General features: G+C 40.3%; 1 protein-coding gene across 2 annotated transcripts in view; it reads left to right on the top strand.

Moving 5' to 3' along the window:
* The window catches only part of exoc5 (exocyst complex component 5), an 86,541-nt gene that overhangs the window by 3,635 nt on the left and 59,143 nt on the right, over positions 1 to 23,763 (top strand). For both annotated transcript variants that reach the window (XM_072568796.1, XM_072568797.1), the window contains exons 2-3: positions 12,830 to 12,924; positions 17,341 to 17,488. In XM_072568796.1, the coding sequence (XP_072424897.1) occupies positions 12,830 to 12,924; positions 17,341 to 17,488 (243 nt within the window). The remainder of the gene's footprint in view (positions 1 to 12,829; positions 12,925 to 17,340; positions 17,489 to 23,763) is intronic.

Below are 23,763 nucleotides of genomic sequence, written 5' to 3'. Positions count from 1 at the left end.
CTAACACAATTTCCATACTGATATTTATTTCCTTCAGTTCTTGCTCTCGTGCTCGTTTTTGCTCTCTCTTTAGATCCTGTGTTCCCCAGATGAATGGGATAGTATTTCTGTCCTTTGTGAAGGTAGAGCCAAAATATGTATTTGATTGTTATGAAGGAGGGATAAGGGACTTAAAATGTTAACTATGCTTTCTCTTAACAAATGGTGTCAGACCTGCTGAGTTGCTTCAACAATTTTTGTTTTTGTATTTAATTGGTCTGTCTTTTCTTTGTTCCCCATTATAACTACCTCTGTTTCTGATTGTAAGGGTTCTGCAATTGTCTTCACATCTTTTTCTCTTCACATCGAAGCTTTCACAATCACTTTGGTGTGTTCACCACAAGCTGACTCTTGGACTGTATTTTTCTTCTCTTAATCAATGCTTTGTCTTCCTTTGGTAAAATCTAAACTGCTGCCAATCCTCAGGTCTGCTGCTGTTCTGGCCAATTTGTATGCCCCTTCCTTTGATCTAATACTATCCATAATTTTCCTTGTTAGTCATGGCCAGCCACCTTTCCATTTTATTTTTGTATCAAACAGGAATGAATGATTGTTACAATTCCTCCATACATACTTAAATGTTTGCCATTGCCTATCCACCATTATTGCTTTAAGTAATGCTCCCAAATTGATCAGAGCCAGCTCATGCATCCTATCATCACATTTCCTTCTATTTACCTTTAAGGCCATAGTGTCAATATTAACTATGTCACTCTCTTTCTTAATGAAGAATTTTATCATATTATGGTCACTTTTCCCCCGAGAGGCGCCACACAGCTAGTTTGCCAATTATTTCTTTCTCATTACACAATACCAAGTCTAGATGACCTGTCTTCCAGTTGGTTTTTCAATGTATTAATTCAGAAAACAATCTTGTACAGATTCCAGTCACAGGCTGCTTCACTAGTACACCTATCAGTAATAAGCATAAAACATAGAAGAAAGTGAGGACTGCCAATGCTGGGAATCAGAGTTAAAAAGTGTGGCGCTGGAAAAGCACAGCAGGTCAGGCAGCATCCGAGGAGCAGGATAGTCAATGTTTTCGGCATAAGCCCTTCATCAGGAATGTGGAGGGGAGTGGCGGGGGAAGGGGTCCGAGACATAAATAGAGTAGGGGTGGGGGGAAGGTAGCTGAGATGGCAATAAGTAGTTGCGGGGTTGGGGGGGGGGGGGGGTGGCTGTGATCGGTGGGAATGAAGACGGGCAAGCAGAACAGTTCATGAGGGCGGTGCTGAGTTGGAGGGTTGGACCTGGGATGAGGTGGGGAGGGGAGATAAGGAAAGTTGTGAAGTTGACATTGATGCTGTGTGGTTGAAGGGTCCCAAGGCTGAAGATGAGGCGTTCTTCCTCTAGTCATCAGGTGAATATTGAACTGTACTGCGTGGGAAGGGGCCCTTCAGCCTACGATGTTGTGATGCCCTGGGGTAGTGGAATTCAGAACTAGAGGGCATCGGTTTAGGGTGAGAGGGGCAAAATTTAAAAGGGACCTAGGGGGCAACGTTTTCATGCAGAGGGTGGTATGTGTATGGAATGAGCTGCCAGAGGAAGTGATAGAGGCTGATACAATTGCAACATTTAAAAGACATCTGGATGGCTACATGAATAGGATATGGGCCAAGTGCTGGCAAATGGGACTCGGTTAGGTAAGGATATCTGGTCGGCATGGGTGAGTTGGAACGAGGGGTATGTTTCTCTGCTGTACATCTCGATGATGGCAAATTAAAGTAATCCCTTCTGCCTGTCCTTGGTCAATATCCCTCCATTCCTTACATATTCATGTGTTTATCTAAAAGTCCCTTAAATGCTGCTATTGTGTCTGCTTCCATCACTATCCTTGGCACCATATTCCAGATTCCTACCACACTCATTGTAAAAATAAACTTACCCCGCTCATCTCCTTTGAACGTCTCCCATCTCACCTTAAATGCATGCTCCCTTGTTTTAGACATTTCATCTCTGAGGAAAAAGATCCTGACCATCAACCCTATCTATGCATCTCAATTTTATAGACTTCTTTCAAATTTCCCCTCAGTCTTTGCTGCTCCAGAGAAAACATCCCTTGTTTTTGTAGCCTGTCCTTACAGGTGATACCCTCTAATCCAGGCAACATCCTAGTAAACCTCTTCTGCACCCTCTCCAAAGCCTCCATATCTTTCCTGTAATGTGAACAGAATTGAATGGAATATTCTTATGTGTGGCCTATTCAGAGTGTTATAAAGCTGCAACATAACATCCTGACTCTTGTACTGAATTCCTCAACCAATAAAGGCAAGCATTCCTTTACCACCCTATCTACTTGAGTGGCACTTTCAGGGAGCAGTGGACTTGAACCCCAAGATCCTTGTACATCAGTGCTGTTCAGGGTCCTGTCACTAACTGTACACTGTTCCTTAACATTTGATCTCAAAGTTCAGTACCTCACACTTGACTGGATTAAACTCCATCTGCCATTTCTCCACCCATATTTGCAAGTGATCTATATCCCACTGTATCCTTTGACAACTTTCTACAATTCCATGATCTGTGTATCATCTGTAAACTTACTAACCTACCCATATACATTTTCATCCAAGTCACTTACATATATCACAAACAACAGAGGTCCCAGTACAGATCCCTGGAAAAGAAACCCAGCAGAAAAATAATCTGTGATTGGATGAAGATGGCTGAGTGGACCAAATGTACTTTTTTTTTGGAGGAAATGGGGACAACAAGAGCAGACTCAAGTGAACAACTGGAAGTGAAGTGGAGCTTGTGAAAGAGCCAGGGGCCACTTGAAGCTTTCGAAGGGATTCGGGTGCTTGAAGGGAGGCTGTGAGGGGACTGGAGATGTTTTTAAATTGTCTACAGAAACATTCAATTACCACACCATAAAGGTCCTGCATTTTTGACCTTGCTCTTCACGTCAGGAGCAGTGACCCTCAGGTTAAAAATCACCACTAGTCGTATCTCTCTTTAATGAGAGAGCAGCCCAATGGTCTGGCAATAATATGGCAACTTTATCTTTACTTAAAATGAATGGGAAATCTCTAACTTGTAGCTGCACGTTCAGGAACTAATATCTACGTAAAAGTGAGTAGGTGTATATACACTGTACAAAGTATAACATGGTCAATTTAAATCTGAGATTTGTGAAGCTGTGAATGGGGAAGTAATTACTTGATTAAAATATTCCAGCTTTGTGACAAATAGGCATTTGACGTGACTCCTCTCGTCTGTGGTGAGTGTGTTCAATGTGATGGCTTTTTATCAGTAGAAGAGTCAGGTTTTTATTGCTTATATCTGCATTCTTGTGCCAATTTAAATATTGTGGTGTTGAGAAAATTGATGTTTTCCATCCATGGTGTGATTTTCAATTTTAAAGGAGGGTTGATGGTTATCAAGGGTATTGAATTTTTTCAGTCCAAAAATCATTACAGCCCTACAGGACATTGGGGCCACATTTGGAGTACTGTGTACAGTTCAGGTCACCCTGCCAAAGAAATTATATTATTAAATTGAAAAGGGTGGAGAAAACATTTACAAGGATGTTACCGGAACTAGAGGTTTTGAGTTATAAGGAGAGACTGAATGGACTGGGACTTCTCTTCCTGGAGTTGAGGGGTGATCTTACAGAGGCTTAAAATCATGAGGGGCAGAGAGCAGGGGAACAGTACAGAATTTGCCTAGTGTAGGCGAATTCAAAACTATAGGGCATATATTTAAGGTGAGAAGGGAAAGATTTAAAAGGGTCCTGGGGGCCAACCTTTTCCCACAGAGGGTGGTGTGTCTATGAAAAGAACTGCCAGAGGAAGTAGTAGATGTAGGTACAGTTACAACATTTAGAAGACATTTGGATAGGTTTGTAAATAGGAAAGGTTTAGAGAGAGCTGGGCCGAACACTGGCAACTGGGACTAGTTTAGTTTGAGAAACCTGGTTGGCATGGATGAGTTGGATCGAAGGGTCTGTTGTCATGCTGTCTGGTCTTTGACAGACACAAAAAGTGTGGCACTGGAAAAGCACAGCAGGCCAGGCAGATCCAAGGAGTGGGAGAGTCGACGTTTCAGGCATAAGCCCTTCATCAGGATGCTGGTGAAGGGCTTATGCTACCTGACCTGCTATGCTTTTCTAGCGCCACACTTTTTGACTTTGATCTCCAGCATCTGCAGTCCTCACTTTTTCTATGACAAATACTCAAGGTATTGTTACTATGTGATTGCATTGCTCAATCATTAAATTAGTGAGAATGAAAATTAAACATATCCCTCAAGAAAAGCTCTCAGAAAATTGTACCCTGATCCAGACCTACTCAACTATATTTTGTTCAAATTTGACTTATTTTCTTTGTAACGTTCAATCTCTGAAGCCATTTAGTGTCAGCCCCTCATGCTTAAGTACATATACCAGATCCATGGCATCACTTTTTGATTGGTATGCTCAGTCTAACTGATCAGGTCCATGATAATATTTTTGAAGAAAAATGTTCAAAACTCTGTGAATCTCCTTGTTAAACTGGAGATTGGTTTAAGGCCTTCCAATATGCCAGGCAGCAAACAGCCAGCTTAACGACACCCCCAACTGCTTTGCCAAAGAATTGAGGTGCTAAATAAAAACCAAAAGAACTGTGGATGCTGGAAACAGAAATTGCTGGAAAAAACTCAGCAGATTTGGCTGCAGATGTAGTGAGAAATCAGTTACTATCTTGGATCAGGTGACTCTTCTTCAGAACTGGGTTTCAGAACTACTTCAGTTCTGAAGAAGGGTCACCTGATCAGAAACGTTAATTGAGGTGCTGCTCCATTGTTGTTTTGCCTAGTCACTTACCCTCTTTGCTTCTGTAATAGTTCACTCCATCTGCATGTACTTTACTTCAATTGATTCATTTAAAGCACATCACCTGCCCTTTTATGTTCTCCCTTTCTGTTGCAAGACCTTTACATCCTTCCAAATGAAACAGTGATTTGCTTGTCCTTTTTCCAATTAAATGTGCTGTATTCACTGTTTATGATGTGGTCTTCTCCACAATGAGAAGACTAAATGCAGATTGGGTATTGACTTTATGGAGCAACATTCAGTTGACAAGCTTGAGCTCAAGCGTCTTGTTGCCTATCATTCAAAGGGAATTTGGTAGTGTTTCCATGTATCTGCTATCCTTGGCATTGAATGTAGTTGTGGCCAAGGATTTGAAAGGTGCTGTTTCCGGAGGCTTGGTAATTTGCTGAAGTGCATCTTAGATGTGGTGTATATTGCTGCCACTATGCATTGATGGTGAAATGAGTGAATGATTAATTTAATGGATGGAGTGCTAATCGAGCAAGCCATTTTGACCTGGATGTTGTTGAGCTTTTGGGTGTTATTGGAGCTGCACTCATCCAGGCCTGTGGAATGTAGTCTGTATCTTGGGCTGCATCTTTATGAAAAAGTCATAGATGCCAGAATTCTTCATCTTCCCCAGTGTTCCAGTTGAGTTTTCAGATAAGTGAGAAAAAGACTGCTTACAGATAATGTCTGTAAGCGATGTTTTGCTGGGCAACAGTAATGCCTGCACTTCATCAGAGATTTGGGCAACCTGCAGCACATTTCTCAAAGCAATGAAAAAGTACTGTCATTGTTCCCTCAGCAAGATCCCATCAAACCTGAAGGAAGGTGGTCCACTAACCGTGTCCTGTCCAAACCATTCTGTCCAATATTGAGACACTAATCGCCCAAAAAGAGCTCCACTGGATAGGGCATAACATTTATGTGCCTGATACTACATTTTGAAGTAACTGTTCAATTTGGAACAAAAACAGAAATTGCTGGAAAAGCTAAACAGGTCTGGCAGCATCTGTGGAGAGAAATCAGAGTTAATATTTCTGGTTGATTGACCCTTCCTCAGAATTCTAAGGGTCACTTGACCCAAATTTTAACTCTGATTTCTCTTCTTAAGTGCTGCCAGACCTGCTGAATGTTTCCAGCAATTTCTATTTTTGTTTTTAATTTACAGCATCTGTAGTTATTTGGTTTTCATTCTATTCAATTTGGAACTTGGTCATAGCTAGAGACTCCCAGAAGTACAGTGGAAACAAGCCCCCTGTAGAGATCAAACATGCCCTTGACTCATTGAGGGTCTTAGATTGTGAATGTCTAAAATGGAGAAGGTTCTCATGGGATTTTTGTCAGGAGCATGTAGAAGCATTATTGAGGCATCACAGAGAGCGGGGAGATTTCCAACATCCCTCTGCCTGAGCCATCGAGCATCACCTACCTTGCATGAGGCATAGTTAGTAGAACCTATAACATTGAAGTGAAACAAATTGTCCCTGATCTTGAAAGATTGCCTCATGTTAACTCATCCAGATAAGTTGAGAGCACTCCTGATTTGTGCCTTGTAGATGCTACACAAGTTTTGGACATCAAGTTGAGAGTTACTTCTTGCAGGATTCCCAACCTAATACCTGCTCTTTTAGTCACAGAATTCATATGGCTGGTCGAGTAAAGATTCCCAGAATGTTAATAGTGGGTGATTCAGCAGTAGCAATGCAATTGACTGTCAAGCCAAATGGTTAGCTTCTGTCTTATGATGATACATTAGAATATTCAACAAGTGGTGTCATGGCAAACAAAAATTTAGGCTTGTGCCTTCTGTTCCCATCTTGTTTTTTAAATTCTGTTACTGGGGATCCTGAGGAGAGATTATTTCTTTCTTCGTTGGCAGGATAAATCTGAATAAATTAATTCAAGGCCTCTGCTATTGACTGGTTCAGTAGCCGAAATGGAGAAGGGTACTGGTTTTCTGTATGCAATCTTAGATGGAATATATTGAGTGATATGGTTGGAAGAAACAATATTAAAATTAAAATTGAGCAGATGTTCTCTGCCATTTCCCAAACAAAATCTCATCTTGAAAGAATGTGCTGGGTTATGGTCTAATAGGTTAGTACTTTTTTGAAGAACTTTTATAATGATGGGCTGAGCTGCGTAGCATCATTGTATGAACCAAGGAAATGCCTAGATCACAAAGAGGCCATTTGGCCTATTCTTAACTTTGCCAGCATAAAAAAGAGTAATCCAGTCTTAATTCTATTGTTCCACTCCATCCATAACCCAGTAAGTTGCAGCTTGAGCACATTTCTAAGTATTTTTAGTTATGAATAGGGTTTCTTCTTTTACCACCCTTTTCAGACAGGGGGGTTTCAGATGCTCACTATTTTTTTGAAATATTACTTTGATCCCCTCTAATCCTTCAACAGTTTCTTTAATTTTAAAGACCCTGTTACTGATCTCTCTACTAACAGGCATATTTTTACTATTCTATCCAGGTCCCTCTGCAGTTTTGTGTGTGTCTGTTAAATCTTTCCTTAGCCTCCAAAGAAAACCACCTTAGTCTATTCAATCTTTGGTAGAACTGGACAATTTTAATTTGAGTAATCTTCTCAAACATCTTTTTAGTACAATTACATCCTTCCAGTAATATGACCAGAATTGTACCTAGCGCCATAAAGATTTAACTAGTTTCTTTACAGTTCTAACATAACTTCCCTGTTCTTATACTGAGTGACTTTGTCACAAGGAAGGTATCTCATGCCTTTTTGAACAAACTCATCTACCTGCCTCCATATCTTCAGTACTCGTGAATGTGATCTCCAAGGTCCCTGTGGTGTTTCTATATATTCTTCACATTAATCTTATACTTGTCATTTACTTCCTTGCCTTATTTGCTACTGTAAGTGCATCGTTCCACTTCTGAAGTCACCTTTTTACACAGAGGACCAATCTATTAGCTTTCTGCAGTCTAACTTTCTTGGTATGAATGACAAGGTCAATTTTTGTACTATCCGCCAACTTCTTAATCACATCCACTACATACAAGTCTAAAGAATTGATCTTTGGCATAAACAGCAGAGGACTAATACTGTACCACTCTGAAAGAAGCCTTCTAGTTACAAAACTCCCTGTCAAAATTATACTTTCTTTTTCCTGCACTGAGTCAATTTTGGATACAACCTGCCATTTTCACTCATTCCATGAAGTTTCAGTTTTCCATTCAATCTGTCAATGCGGAACCTTTTGGAAGTCCTTTCTGAAATCCATGGAGATGGCATCACGCGCATAATCTTCATTGACCTACTTTCAAAAATTGATCAAGTTAGTCAACAGTGACCATCTGTGACATACAACTAAACAAATTGGGACAAGAAATAGGCCATTTGTGCTTTGGACTCGACTCTGCAATTCATTAAGTTATGGCTGTTTTATGTGTTTGAATTCCACATTTCCATCTATCCCCAATAATCTTTGGTTCCCTTGCCAACAAGAATCTATCTCTCTGCACCTTTTTCAAAAGTATTCAGTGACATTACCTCTACTGCATTCTGTGGTGGTGTTCCAAAGTGTCTCAAAGCTCTGAAAGAAAATAAATTCCCTTTTCTGTCTGTTTGACTCTCAATTTTAATTCTGGGTTTGTCTGCACGATTAAACATACATTCTATGTCCACTTTGTCAAGACCATTCACTTGAAGAATCCATACTGACTATACTTGATTATTTCATGCCTTTCTAATTTCTTTCCAATAACTTGCCCTCCATTCAGTTAGGTTGACTGACCTGTCGATATTTTGGCTGTTTTTTCCTCCCTCTTTAAACAGTGCAGTTCTTTGGTTTTCTGACATTAAGGCTGTCACCAGTGGATTAGAAAGTGATAGTCAGACTGTTGCTACTTCATCTCTCTTTGTGGCCTGTGATGTGCATCATCTGGGCCTGTGGTTATCCACCTTCCAGGAGACTGAATTGCTTAATTGTTCCTTCTCATTATGTTTGTTCCATTTCAATGCTTCTTAACTATAAATGTTACTCTCTTTTGTGAAAATAGTTCCAGAATATCCGTTGAGAACGGGTCCATGTTTTGGGCCTCCATAGTCAAGGTAGTTTTTGCGTCTCAAATTATGTTTGTTCTTCTTGCACAGATGAAGAATCTTTGGTTTCCCTTGATTTTGCTTACTTTTCTTTTCATACCCTCTCGCTACATCCGCATTTCTTTTTTAATTTCATCTGTGTATACTCCTTTCTGCAGTATTGAGCTCTTGATATCTACAAGCTTTATTTTGCTTTGTCCTCTGATAGAATGGAGGAGTGGGCAGTAGTATTATGATCAAGATTTCTCCTTTCATTCTTAATGACCACGTTTGTTCTGCGCCATCCTTATTTCTTCCCTGAATACCTTTCACTGATCTGACTTATTTATTAGGCTGTTTTCAATCTGTGTCAAATACACTGCCTGATTGGGTAAAAGTCAATTTTACAAATCTTACCTCTGTTCTCTTGTTAGTTTTTCATAACCATTTTAAAGCTCAAAATCATGATTGCTGTCACTGAAATGCTCTGCCTATGATGGCACTCCACCTTCTATATTTCATCCCCTAAACCCAAGTTGTGAATTTGGTATTGCTGTGTAATACTGCCCTTAGTATTTGGTTTTGCTGAGTACTGAGTAATAAGTTTTGCCTAAATATATTTAACAAATTAATTGTATCCTCTATACTTTCCATATTGCATTTACTCCCAGGATAGTTGAAACATCTATTATTTTTGCCAAGTACTTTTGCAGTTTTCTGTAATTTGCCATTACCTTTTGCGAATTTGTCCCCCTTTGAATGGGAGTTTATTGTATAAATTTCCAGAAATATGATTGCTGTGGTTTCATGTTGAGGTCTACTGTGATAGTTTATCACTATATAATTTATAGGTTAAGTACCACATGAAAATGACTGACAACTCCTCTGCCACAGACTGAGGCATTTATAGTGATGCCTCACATCCAACTCTTATCTTGACACTATTTTGAATTGAAGTGTGAATGACTTGTTTAGTGAAAGCACTTCAATCCCAGCTATCTCCTGAAAAGAATTGTCAAGGTAATACAAATTAATTTTTAATATCATCCATAGAAGATAAAGAGAACTTATGTTCTCCTATTTACAGTCTTATCTAAAAGCTGCCACTTTAACTCCTTAGCCTTGATTTACACCCTAATATCATTCTATGTGCTCAGGTTTTAGCCAGCAGTGTAAATGATATCTTAGTGGAGCATGCTAAGTTGGCAACTACAAGTAGGCTGACTAATTTCTAACAACTTTGAAACCTTTTCAATTTTCTTTCTACATAGAATTTAATTGCACCTTTGAAGGAAGGAACTTTTGCTGTTTTTATTTTGGGTTTGTGTTTCAATAATTCTGTTGAATAAAGATAAAATTATTAATTCACTGCAACTGCCAAACGCACAAATTGGTTTTAGTTCTCACCTGCATAGGCAAACAGACAAATGGGAAAATGCTGGGGAAAAAAATCAAAGCTCAAGCTGCATCTTTTGTGAGAGACTCATCTGCATCATCAAAAGGGGCAAGTTAGTGATGACGTGACCAGTGCTTTGACACAGGCAAAGAATTGGGCAATGGATGTCAGAGTTGGAGATCTGTGAGAGGCAGGCGAGACTAAATGCTGAAAGGAGTGGTTGTACAAGGTTAAAAGAGATGGTAATCGAAAAAAAAATGATGACTGGACATAGTTGTGCTGGAACAGAAAGTATACCACAGCATCAGTTAAAAAGACAGCTATGCCTGGGACCCATGCAGGTTCTCCAACAATGGAGGAAGTACTTGGAGTTAGAGTTTATTCAAAGTGAGGACAAGTTCACCGAGGCAGAGTTGGTTGGTGGTGACTGGATGGACCTGAATACTTGAAAGAAGCAAAGGACTGTCAGACTATCTTATTGGGCAATGATAGTGTCAATGATTTTGATATCATGATGAGAAAGTGGCAGTTAGAGCCGGAAAACTGTTCAAGTAGCAGAGGGCGTCAGTAGAACCATTTTAAAATAAGAAACTAGGCAAAAGCTAGATGGAGAAGAATGAAAAGACGGTCAAAATAGGGGCAAGAATAGCAGAAGCAATAGGTCTGTGTAGTGCAGTCCTGTTAGTGGTGCTTGGGGAGATGATGAGGTCTGGGCTTGGAAACTAGATTGGAGGCTGTGGCACAAAGACCCAAAGGTCAAAAAATTTTTAAAATGATTACTCCATCACTAAACAGCAAGTCATAGTCCCGAGTGGGGAAGTAGGAGGTGGTGTTAGAGGGCTGGCATTCAGCCTCTGCTGGGTAAGTGTTGGGTCAGCAAACTACACAACCCATCTTGTCAACAGTTTTCATGACAATTCTAGGTTGTTATGTACCCAAAGGAATGGGATGTAGGTTCCATTGAGTGCCTTGAGAAACTGAGATAGCTATGCCACTTGAGCACTTCTCTGTGAAAGGTTTCAGTGGGCAAGATTTGAAGTGGATAGAAATTGCAGTAAAATTTTGTAATTTCCATGTCCAGAGTTATAAATGGTCAATTTAAAGTAAATTATATTTATTTTGTGCTTGTAATGTTCAGATGTTGCAGCAATAGCATGAAAATTTTTGTGCAAAATTGTATTTGGTGTTGCTGTTAGTTATTCCTTTGTTTTTATGTTAAACTGAAATGAAAGTGTGAAGTAACCTTGATGTACAAAATATATACCATGACTTGGAGGTGCCAGTGTTGGACTGGGATGGACAAAGTTGAAAATCACAACAGGTTATAGTCCAACAGGTTTATTTGGAAGCACTAGCTTTTGGAGTGCAGTTCCTTCATCTGGTGATTGTGGAGGTAAAGATCATGCTCACAATTTCTAGCCAAAGCAGTCCGCCTTTGTGGAGATGTGATACAGTAAGCAATCTTAGATTAAAACTTTCATCTTTTATAATGGGCTATGCTGGTCTCTGTTATTTGATATGTAAATCCCAGCACTACTTTTAAATTACATTCTCAAGAAAGCTCAGATTTTTAAACAAAGGGTGTTAGTGAAGTCTGTGTCCCAATGCTACGTCAGACTGACAAAACTCTCTATCGGTTTAGAGTTTTGCATAGATTCATGCAGCTTTTGAGCAAAATTAAATGTAATTCTGCAAAAACAAATTCACCCCTTAAGCTTATATGTGTGCATATGCAGGAGCGACAGATTGCATGTCCGTGTGCACGTGATATGGGGTATGTGTGAGAAGGTGCGTGTGTCAGTGAGTGTGCAGAGGTGTATATGTGTGCATATGAAAACAAGCTTGTGTCTGTGTTGTGCAGTGGGGTCACCCATAGTGTGACATGAACCCTAGGTCCTATTCAGGAGAAATGATGAATGTGAAGCATTAATCACCATGCTGATTTCATGCTATGCCTATGTCAGAAGAACATAAATTATTTATCTAAAATCATGAAAGCAGACATTTTCACCTGCACAGCTATTGAATACAAGTCACTTACATTTACCTATATAAAATTGAGTTAACTGAGATGTGTATGTTTTAACTTGGAATAACAGGCCTAAACCCTTTGTGTCTCTGCCCTTTTCCCCCCATATCCCCTCTTTTTAAAATGCTTCTTAGTACCTAGCTTTGGTCAGGCTTTTGGTCACCTGTCCTTGTTTTATGCAGTTTATGGTCAAATTTTGTTTTATAGCACTCCTGTGAAGCACCTTAGGATATATTACTCCAACAAATGACACAATAAGAAATTAAAGTTATTTTTGTATAAGAAGGATGTTATTTGTTGACCTCTGTAGAAGTAACCTCTCTTGTTGGTTTGATAATATTGCGTTAATAGAAAACAAACATCAAAATATCAATATTTGCTGATGCACTGGAAGTTCTCTGAATAATTTGTGTCCAATTTTTCCTAATTAGCTGTGCAGTTATTTTATTCACGTATAATGCACTTGACAATTCAAAATTGTTTTGTTGGAGAGTTGTTTATTTTGTTTCCAGGAACCTTTTGATGTTGATGAGTATATTGAACGTCTGGCATGGAGGACACCAGGTGGAGGTTCCAAAGGTGGTGCAGAAGCTTTTGATCCAAAAAGGTACTATCTATTAATTGGAAGTTGTCCATTCAACTCTTAAACTGTTTCAAGGATGGTGTAATTCCTTTGTGTGCTATAGTTTTAAGTATAATAGAGAAATCTGTGTTATGAATACCATTCTAATCTGATGGTTGTTTTTGATTCTGGTTCATTATGTAGCTAGGTTTAGATCACGCAATGACAAACTGGAAGACATCAGAGTATTTGACTAGGGAAGTCAGGGATGCCATAAAATCAAAAGGAGCAAGCATATAATGTGGTGAAGGACAGTGGAAAACTAGAGGATTGGGAAACTTACAAAAATGAACAGAGGATAAGACAAAGTGAGGGAGAAGATTTAAACATGAGGGTAAGCTAGCCAGTATTATATAAAGGAAGACTGTAAGAGTTTCTTCAGATATATAAAGGGCAAAAGTGGACATTTGGCTGCTGGAAAATGACACTGGAGAGACAGTAATGGGGAACAAGGAAATGGCTGTGAAACTTAATAATTATTTCCCGTCAGTCTTCACAGTGGATGACATGAGTAATCCCAAAAGTTAGTGACAGAGGGGTCAGAGCTAAGTAGGGTGGCCATCACCAAGGAGAAGGTGCTAGAAAAACTGAATGGCGTGAAGTTGGATAAATCACCTGGACCAGATGGACTAAACTCCAGAGTTCTAAGGGAGATACTGGAGAGATTGTGGAGGCATTAGTGGTGATCTTTCAGGATTCACTAGACTCGGGGAGGGTCTGGAAAATCACTAACGTGACACTCCTGTTTAAAATAGGAGTAAGACAAAAGATTACAGGCCAATTGGCCTAACCTCGATCATATGTAAGATCCTGGAATCCATTGTGATAGATGAGATTTCTGAATACTTGGAAGTGTTTGGTAAAATAAGGCAAAGTTAGTGTGGTTTCATCAAGGGGAGGTCATGTCTGATAAATCAGCTAGAATTCTTTGAGGAAGTAACGAGCAGGTTAGACCAAGGAGAACTAGTAAATGTTGTCTACCTGGACTTCAAGAAGGCCTTTGACAAGGTGCCACACGGGAGGATACTGCGTGAGATAAAGGCCCATGGTGTCAGAGGCAACGTACTAGCATGGTAGAAGCTTGGCTGTCTGGCACAAAACAGTGGGGATGCAAGGATCCTTCTCAGGATGGCAACCGGTGACAAGTGGTGTTCTTTAAGGTTCAGTGTTTTGACACGCACACTTTATACATTAACAATCTAGATGAAGGAACTGAGGGGATTATGGTTAAGTTTGTGGATGATACAAAGATAGGTGGAGAGACAGATAGGATAATGAAGGTAGGGAGGCTGCCAAAGGATTTAGATAGGTTAGGATAGTCAGCAAAGTAGCAGCAAACTGGGAAGTGTGAGGTCATGCACTTTGGTAGGAAGAATAGAGGGATGGACTGTTTTCTAAATGGGGAGAAAATTCAGAAGTCTGAAGTGCAAAGAGACTTGGAAGTTCTAGTCCAGGATGTTCTTAAGTTAAACTTGCAGGTTGAGAGTCAGTTGTAATGATGGCATTTGCTTTGAGAAGATTTGAATATAAAAGCAGTGCTGTACTTCTGAGGCTCTATCAGGCTCTCGTCAGACCACCTTTGCATATTGTGTGCAGTTTTGTGCCCTACATCTTAGGAAGGATCAGTTGACCTTGGAGCATTTTCAGAGAAGGTTCGTGAGAATGGTCCCAGGAATGAAAGGTTTAACATATGAGCAACGTTTGAGGACTCTGGGTTTATATTCTGAGTTTAGAAGGATTGGGGGGACATCTAATTGAAACATACAGAATACTGAAAGGCCTGGACTGAGTAGATGTTGGGAAGATGCTTCCGTTGGTAGCAGACACTAGGACCTGAGGGCATAGCCTGAGAGTAAAGGGAAAACCCTTTTAGAATGGAGATAAAGGAGAAGCTTCAGCCAGAGTGTGGTGACTCTATCGAAATCATTACCACAGAAAGCTGTGGGGGACAGGCCATTGAGTATATTTAAGACTGAGATAGATAACCCTTGATTCCCAAGGATCTACGGGGAGAAAGCGGGTGAACAGGGATGAGAAACTTATCAGCCATGATTCAATAGCGGAGCAGACTCGATGGGCTGAATGGCCTAATTTCTGTTCCTATGTCTTATGGTTTTGATAAGCTAGTGGTTTTGATACCATAGTGTGCCATCTGGTGTTCAAAGATGTGTATATGTAAATGCAGACTGGAGGGTAGTTTTATTTTAACTTATTGTTTTTCTGAATGGAATTTTGCTTGTTGTGAAAGGAATGGAATATAAAACTAAGGGTATTTTGCTTGCAGTTATATAGAACATTGGTAAGACTGCGTCTGGAATATTGTGTAGATTTTGGGTCTCCTTATTTAAGAAAGGATGCAAATGCCTTAGAAGACGTTCCTGCCATCAAGGCAGCATTCAGCTGATTTTGACGTGAAGAGGTGCTGCCAATATTGACATCAGTGGGCATTGGAGGGAAGAACATTGTTAGTTGGAGCCATACCTAGCACAGCGAAAAATGATTGCTATTTTTGGAGACTAATCGTTATAGTGTCCGCATACTACCCTGAACTAACTGCTACCACAGCCATGTCTCACCAGCTTCAGCTGCTTCAATGACATTGCCTCCATGAAAATGTCAGCAGTGTGGATATTTGCTAACGATTGTACAGTGTTCACTATTCAGAACTCATTTAGATAGTTAAGCAGCAAGACTTGAATAGCATTCAGGCTTGGACTGGTAAGTGGCAAGTAAAATGCATGTCACTAAAACAAGACAGTGGCCATCTTCAAAAAGAGAGAATCCAACAAAAACCCCCAAGATTTCTGGTGATAGCAGCTTGAAAAAATGTGGTATTGATGGTCACGGTTGGGAGGGGTGAGGGTGAATGAGGAGGAGGGTGGGGAAGCAGAATTGGAAGAGGTGGTGGTAGTGATCAAATGGGTGCTGATGAAGCCCAGAGTGAGAGAGATATGAAAGGGATAGGCTGATGAGATTATTGATGGTAAGCCAGGACAGAAGGGAAGCTGAATAAGTGATAACCAAAAATGGCTCTTTGGGAATAATGCAGTTGGAAAAAGAGTTCATGATGGAGTTTTATTAAAGTATAGGGACTAGTAGGCTGAGACAAAGCCATTATTGAGAGAGAAAGGGAGGGAAATGATGCAGAATAGTCAGTGTCTGAAAGACAGATTTCTGAAGAGCTTGTAGAGCAAAAGGAAGTTAGATAGAGGGGGATGAGGGATAAAAAGAAAACAGCACAGCGTAAGAAGTTTAAATTGATGGTAAGGAAGTATAGTTCAGCAAGGCTGGAAGTGATGGGTAAACAGGATTTGAAGTGTATGATGCAGTGAGAAGATTTTTAGATTACCGAAAGTGTGTGCAGCATGGAGAAGGTACGAGGCTAGTCATGAGATAATCTAAAATAGTCGAGTCTAGCAGGGTGGATGAACTACAGTGAGGCGGAGGTGCAGGGGATGCTTTTGTAAAGAAGTCCTGGAGACAGGAACACAGTTTGGAAACTAATAAATGTCAAGTTTGGAAACAATTCCAGCTGTGAGATACTGGCAAAAGACAAGGATGAAATCACTGACAAAAAGTGTGGAGATTTTAGCAAGTTGTGGTAATAATGACTGATTTTGCGAGAGTTTAACTGAAACAAATTGTAGCTCCCATGAAGCCATCTTTTGGATACGCAGTTTAACAGTGCAGGCAGTGTAGTCCTATAGAGGTTGTGCTTGGGTGTCATCAGAATAGATTTAAAAGCTGACTGAATAGCCTTGGATATCCTTGCTAAGAATTGATATTTTAATGAGAGGAGTGGATTAAGGATAGAAACTTGAGGAATTCCAGAGGCAACTGTGTGGATAGGGCAATGAGTTGGTAAATAGTATTGATTAAAGAGTGGAAAACCCCACTGAGCAAGATATAAGATTGATGTTAGCGAGAATGGTCGAGATGACGACAAACACTGACACAAAGCTTAAGGAGGGAAGATGTTTCATTTCATAATTGTAGAAGAGACCACTTTTGATTTTAGTAATCTGAATTCTGATGGAGGAATTATGACACAGACGATCAAGGAGAAAATAGGAGAGTTATCTAGCAGATAGGGAGATTTGGCTGCAGTTTGGTGAATTGTAAAGTTTGAGTTGCACTGATGGGGAGACAGGTGTATGGTGTAGTTATAGTGGCTAACTGCCACTGTTGTCATTTAGTTGAGGTAGATTGTGGCTAATTTAGCCAGACGCATTGTTGAGGGATGCAGCACTGTTTTGCCACTCATGAGCCAAGCTGCAGTCAGGGCCATGATGTTTCATTTATCCACAACCAGACTGAGAAAATGTGGAAGAAGCAGTGATTCTTAATGTGGTGGTATAACCCTGGTATTTAACATTAGGTGAATGTACTTTTATGCAATAGGCTTTTGGAAGAATTTGTGAATCACATTGAGGAGCTGAAGATGTTGGATGAACGCATTCAAAGGAGAGTGGAAAAATTGGAGCAACAATGCCAAAAGGAAGCCAAGGAGTTTGCCAGGAAGGTTCAAGAATTACAGAAAAGCAACCAGGTTAGTGGAGTATCATGGGGATTTTCAGATTGAAAATGCTGTATTTTAAAGTACGGTGCGTTTACACCAACCAGATTGAAAGTGATTTAATTTTAAAATTTATACTTTTCATTAAAAAAATCACTGCATGTGTACCTGAAGTAGAATAAATAAAGCTGATTATTTGTTGAATATAGCAAGCATTGGCACGAACTGTGCAATTGCAATTCTTTGTTTTCAGTTTTAAATTATTTTTGCTTATTGAACTCCTGTAGCACCGTAATTGTAAGCAGTAAGGTCTTTAATGTAACACCTTCATTTGTTATATTCATGATTTCTAAGACTTAAATCTAGTGGTCTGTCATAGAGAAAGTGATTGCCATAATGCATTTCTGCCTACAGTTTCAACATCACACCTGTCAATCCAAACAGTATCCTAGTTTCTGATTTAAAGTTAAAAATCACACAATGCCAGATTATAGCCCAGCAGGTTTATTTGGAAGTACTAGCTTTCAGATCACTGCTCCTATCACCTGAAATAGTCCTTCCAAATAAACCTGTTAGACTATAACCTGGTGTTGTGATTTTTTAACTTTGTCCACCCCAGTCCAACACTGACACTCTATATCATGACTAATATCTGATGCCACTGCTGTCAAAGTGATGGTAATAAAAATGTAGGATGCAATAATCAGCAAACTATTTAATAGCTACTGGATGCTGGCATTACTAGCCAGGCTAGTATTTATGTCCTGAGGAAGGTGATAGAGAGCTGCCTATTTGAACTACTACAGTCCACGTGGTCAAACGACATCCATTGTGCTGTTAGAAAGGGTGCTCCAGGACTTTGACCCAACGACAATGAAGAAATGGCACAAGAGAGTTCCAATTCAAGATGATGTGCGGTTTGGAAGGGAGCTTGCAGTTGGTTGTGTTCCCATGTCCTGGGTAGAGGTCATGGGTTTGGAAAGTGCTTTTGAAGGAGCCTTGGTGTATCTTGTAGATAGTACTGTTATGAACTAGGCCAGACCACTCAAAACATTCTCAAGCAGGCTGCCCAGACCATAACTTTGCAATTTGTTTTGATAAGTGTACAGTGAAAATTACCTGGAGTAAATTAGCTAGCTTGACTACCAGGTTTTAAAACAGACAAAAATTTATTCACAAAATTATACAATGAAACACAAATAACCCCTACAGAACTCAGTCTATCCAAACTGAATATGCACCACAGTCCCAATAAGCAACCCCCCTTAAAAAGTAAAAATGGAACAAATGCTTACAGGTTGAAGTTAGAAGGGCTGAAGGAGAGAGAGAAAGAGTCTGTTTCCATACAGCTGAACACCTAAGTAGTTCTGGACTGAACTGCTCAGCTGGAGAGCTGACCACTTCCCTTTCATTAAATAGGTCTCTTCTAAAACATGACCACTTTGGCCTGAAGTCTCATCTGTTTATATATAAACAGAAAGGCCCCTCAATACTCTTTAGTCTCTGTACCAAGCTAGTCACCTTGGAGCCGGGAGAGTTTTTTTACCTCTGAAAAAATAATCAAGGACACAGTATCCTTGAGAAAAGGAACAGCTTTTAGAAAAAAGGGACCAGCTTTGTGACAGTACAAACTGTTGTCAGTATCTGTTGGTGTTAGAGGGTGTGAATTTTGAAGAGGTGTGAATGGTGTGCTAATTGAGTAAATGGCTTTGGCTTGGATGGTTTTGAGGTTTTAGAATATTGTTGGAACTGCACACATCCAGGCAGGTGGAGGGTGTTTCACCACACTTGATTTTGACAGACATTAGGGAATCAAGCTGAGTTATTTGCCCATTAATTCCCAGTCACCGTATTTATAAGGCTTTTCCAGTTCTGTCAGTGTAACCCCCAGGTTATTCAGTGTGGGGATTCAGTGATAGTAATGTCATTGATTGTCACAGGGAGATGGTTATATATTAACTGCCGAGGAAAAGCTATTAAGGTACAGTGCCAGCGATAAGCAGTAATCAGTTAGAAGTGGAAGATAAGTTTATATTTTCATTACTGGGGTTAAACTAACAATATTAAAATCTAGATGGTAAGTGACTCCCCTCTAACTTATTGTTCAAATAATGTCATTTGACGTGACAGGAAGATGTTGGGATTGTAACCTCATTTGAGATCAAATAATGTCATCTGCACTATTTTTGATGGTTGAACAAGTCAATTCTACGAAGTTGAATTCTGCCACAGGTACCACAGAGAAATTGTTCCTTGCCAGTAATATGTGATGATCTCTGACAGATTTTTTGCTGAACTTTCATCTACTTTAAAACTTCTGAATACACATGTTAAACTGCTGGTGAATTGCTGCTTGTAACTTACATCAACATATTAGGAATTGTCTGGTGAGGACATGCTGTGCCTTTGTCTTGGTTTTCACTCTTGATAAGCTGAGGCGTTTCCCATCCGATCATGTCTGGAAGTACATTCCTTTCATGTTGGCAGGGAAAATATAGTTTAGAAGAACAGAGGAAGCTAGAGAAGTGATTGCTGGGATATTTAGTTTAGTTTAGATTAGATTAGATTACAGTGTGGAAACAGGCCCTTCGGCCCAACAAATCCACACCGACCCGCCGAAGCGCAACCCACCCATACCCCTACCCCTGCATTCACATTTACCCCATTACCTAACACTACAGGCAATTTAGTATGGCCAATTCACCTGACCTGCACATCTTTGGACTGTGGGAGGAAACCGGAGCACCCAGAGGAAACCCACGCAGACACGGGGAGAACGTGCAAACTCCACACAGTCAGTCGCCTGAGGCGGGAATTGAACCTGGGTCTCTGGCGCTGTGAGGCAGCAGTGCTAACCACTGTACCACCATGCCGCAGTCACAGGTGAGGTGCAGACAGACTGGAGGTTGGCAAATGTGGTGCCACTGTTTAAAAAGGGTGGTAAGAACAAGCCAGGGAACTATAGACCGGTGAGTCTGACCTCGGTGGTGGGCAAGTTGTTGGAGGGAAACCTGAGAGGGAGGATGTACATGTATTTGGGAAGGCAAGGACTGATTCGGGATAGTCAACATGGCTTTATGCGTGGGAAATCATGTCTCACAAACTTGATTGAGTTATTTGAGGAAGTAACAAAGAGGATTGATAAGGGCAGAGCAGTAGATGTGATCTATTTGGACTTCAGTAAGGCGTTCGACAAGGTTCCCTATTGGAGACTGATTAGCAAGGTTAGATCTCATGGCATACAGGGAGAACTAGCCATTTGGATACAGTACTGGCTCAAAGGTAGAAGACAGAGGGTGGTGGTGGAGGGTTGTTTTTCAGATTGGCGGCCTGTGACCAGTGGAGTGCCACAAGGATCGGTGCTGGGTCCTCTACTTTTTTGTCATTTACATAAATGATTTGGATGCGAGCATAAGAGGTACAGTTAGTAAGTTTGCAGATGACACCAAAATTGGCGGTATAGTGGACAGCAAAGGAGGTTATCTCAGATCACAGCAGGATCTTGATCAGATGGGTCAATAGGCTGAGAAGTGGCAGATGGCGTTTAATTCAGATAAATGCAAGGTGCTGCATTTTGGGAAAGCAAATCTTAGCAGGACTTATAAACTTAATGGTAAGATCCTAGGGAGAGTTGCTGAACAAAGAGACATTGGAGTGCAGGTTCATAGCTCCTTGGAGTTGCAGGTAGTTAGGATAGTGAAGAAGGCATTTGGTATGCTTTCCTTTATTGGTCAGAGTATTGAGTACAGGAGTTGGGAAGTCATGTTGTGGCTGTACAGGACATTGTTTAGGCCACTATATGGAATATTGCATGCAATTCTGGTCTCCTTCCTATCGGAAAGATGTTGTGAAACTTGAAAGGGTTCAGAAAAGATTTACAAGGATGTTGCCAGGGTTGGAGGATTTGAGCTATAGGGAGAGGCTGAACAGGCTGGGGCTGCTTTCTCTGGAGCGTTGGAGGCTGAGGGGTGACCTTATAGAGGTTTACAAAATTATGAGGCGCATGGATAGGGTAAATGGGGTTGGGGAGTCCAGAACTAGAGGGTATAGATTTCGGGTGAGAGGAGAAAGATATAAAAGAGACCTAAGGGACAACTTTTTCAGAGGGTGATACATCTTTGGAATGAGCTGCCGGAGGAAATGGTGGAGTTTGGTACAGTTGCAACATTTAAGAGACATTTGGATGGATACATGAATAGGAAGGGTTTGGAGGGATATGGGCCGGGTGCTGACAGGTGGGACTAGATTGGGTTAGGATATCTGGTCGGCATGGACGGGTTGGACTGAAGGGTCTGTTTCCATGCTGTACATCTCTATGACTCTATAAGCTTCTAAGATCGACAAAAGTAACCTAGAGTAGTAATTTGGTGTTCTTCACAATCTTGAGGCTGACTTAAAGGTGAGATGTCTATTGTTGATCTCCCTACTCTGAAGCCACATTGTGGTGGTGTGTTCTGGATCACTCAGTGAGTGATTGTGTCAATAATATGTACTTGGTTACATGCATGTCTTAACCTGAAGCTTTAGATAATGTTGCTGGAGACTAACTATCTGCCATCATATGGCTGACCAGGAATATCACTACCTCCTTATTTCCTCCGTGTGCTGGAAGGATTTGCGACTAATCATTCTGTGTGACAGCATTATGAGCCTATCTCTCACCAAATAGATTAATTGTGGAGATAGAAAACATGGAGTGTTAGAGGTGTGGTCTTTGCTTCTCAGTTTTAATGTTGGGATGGTTGTTATGCATTTGGCCAGACTGCTTGTTTCAGATCTTTCTCTCTGCTACCATTTTGTAAGAAGTAACCGATTCACTTGGGGGAAAAAGTATCTGATTTATCATTTCAAAGTCACAGTTTAAAGGAAATGTCACTGGAAAGGTAATGGTTTTCTTTCCTGTTTTAATTTGAGTTTTGAATACAGACACCAGGTAGCTTCTGGGTTGGGGGAAGATCTGCACACTTCTTTCTCTCACCCTCTCTCTCACTGTCTGTTTCCATCTCAAAGTAGCCCAGCCACCTGGGAAACAATCTCAAAATTTTTGAAAAGCAAAGGTCTCTAGGTCAATCTTGTTGCCTACAAGAGCTGCATCAGTACATATCCTTGGAGTGATCGTCTGCAGTCTGAATTTCAATTCTTGCTTGTTCAAACACTTGTTTACATTGTCTGCCGTGGCTGTTTGGTTTTGTGCTTTCAAAAGTGCAGCTATTCTTTCAAAGACTGATTGATTTTTTTTTTTGTTTTGAAAGTGTTTTCTCTTTCAGTCCACAGTTTTTAAAAACACAAAAATAAAAAAAACAGTCCTTAGAGTATTATATGGATATCCCAATTATTATCGTAGCTCACTGCAGAATTTTTTTTGTTTTAGAATGATGTAAAAACAAGAGATTTTTGAAAATGAGCATATTAGTTGAAGTTCAACATGCTTTGCAAGGTTCGTATTGACAGAGTTGTGACATTGGCTTTTATACAGGTGAAAGATCGACAATTTGAGTTTGGTGTTCATAGTTTATTCAGTCTCCATCTTTGTAGCAGGGAGTTTGAACCTATCATGTCTGTGCAGGCACTTTGTTGAGCTATCCAAATTATATGCCTGTTCTCTCTATCTTTCCCTTTAATGAATTGAATAGTCTCTGCTTCAACTACTCCCTCCTGCAGAGCAACTCATGCTCCAGTAACTCTATGCTCATAAATTTGTGGTAATCTCTCCTCAATATTTTAATGACATTTTTAATTGATTCCTTCCTACTGACTCATCAACCAGAGGAAATCATCTTTGCCTGAGGACTTTATGAAAAAGTTTTAAGAAAAGCTGCTTTAAACTTCTAAACTTCTTTACACAAGTGGAATTGTTCTTGTATCTTCTCTTCTCACGGCAAATTTCCTGAAACCATTCTGGTGAACCTGTACTCTTAATTGTGTGGCCTGTCCTGAGAGAAGGTGATGGCCTTGTGGTATTATTGCTTGACTATTAATCCAGGAACTCAGCTAAAGTTCTGGGGACCCTGGGTTTGAATCCCACCATGGCAGGTAGTGGAATTTGAATTCATTAAGAACATCTGGAATTAAGAATCTACTGATGAACATTAAACCATTGTTTATTGTAGGAAAACTCAATCTGGCTCATTAATGTCCTTCAGGGAAGGAAGCCTGCCATCCTTGTCCGGCCTGGCCTACATGTAACTCCAAACCCACAGCCATGTGGTTGACTCTCAGCTGCCCTCTGAAATGGCCTAGCAAGCCACTCAGTTTTATCAGTCGCTACAAAGTCTCAACAAAGAAATAAAATTGGATGTATTACCTGG

This window comes from Chiloscyllium punctatum, chromosome 4, assembly GCF_047496795.1.
Source record: "Chiloscyllium punctatum isolate Juve2018m chromosome 4, sChiPun1.3, whole genome shotgun sequence".
NCBI classification, from domain to species: domain Eukaryota; kingdom Metazoa; phylum Chordata; class Chondrichthyes; order Orectolobiformes; family Hemiscylliidae; genus Chiloscyllium; species Chiloscyllium punctatum.
The sequence above is the reverse complement of the archived record's forward strand: the minus strand, read 5'-3'. Positions and strand labels throughout refer to the sequence as shown.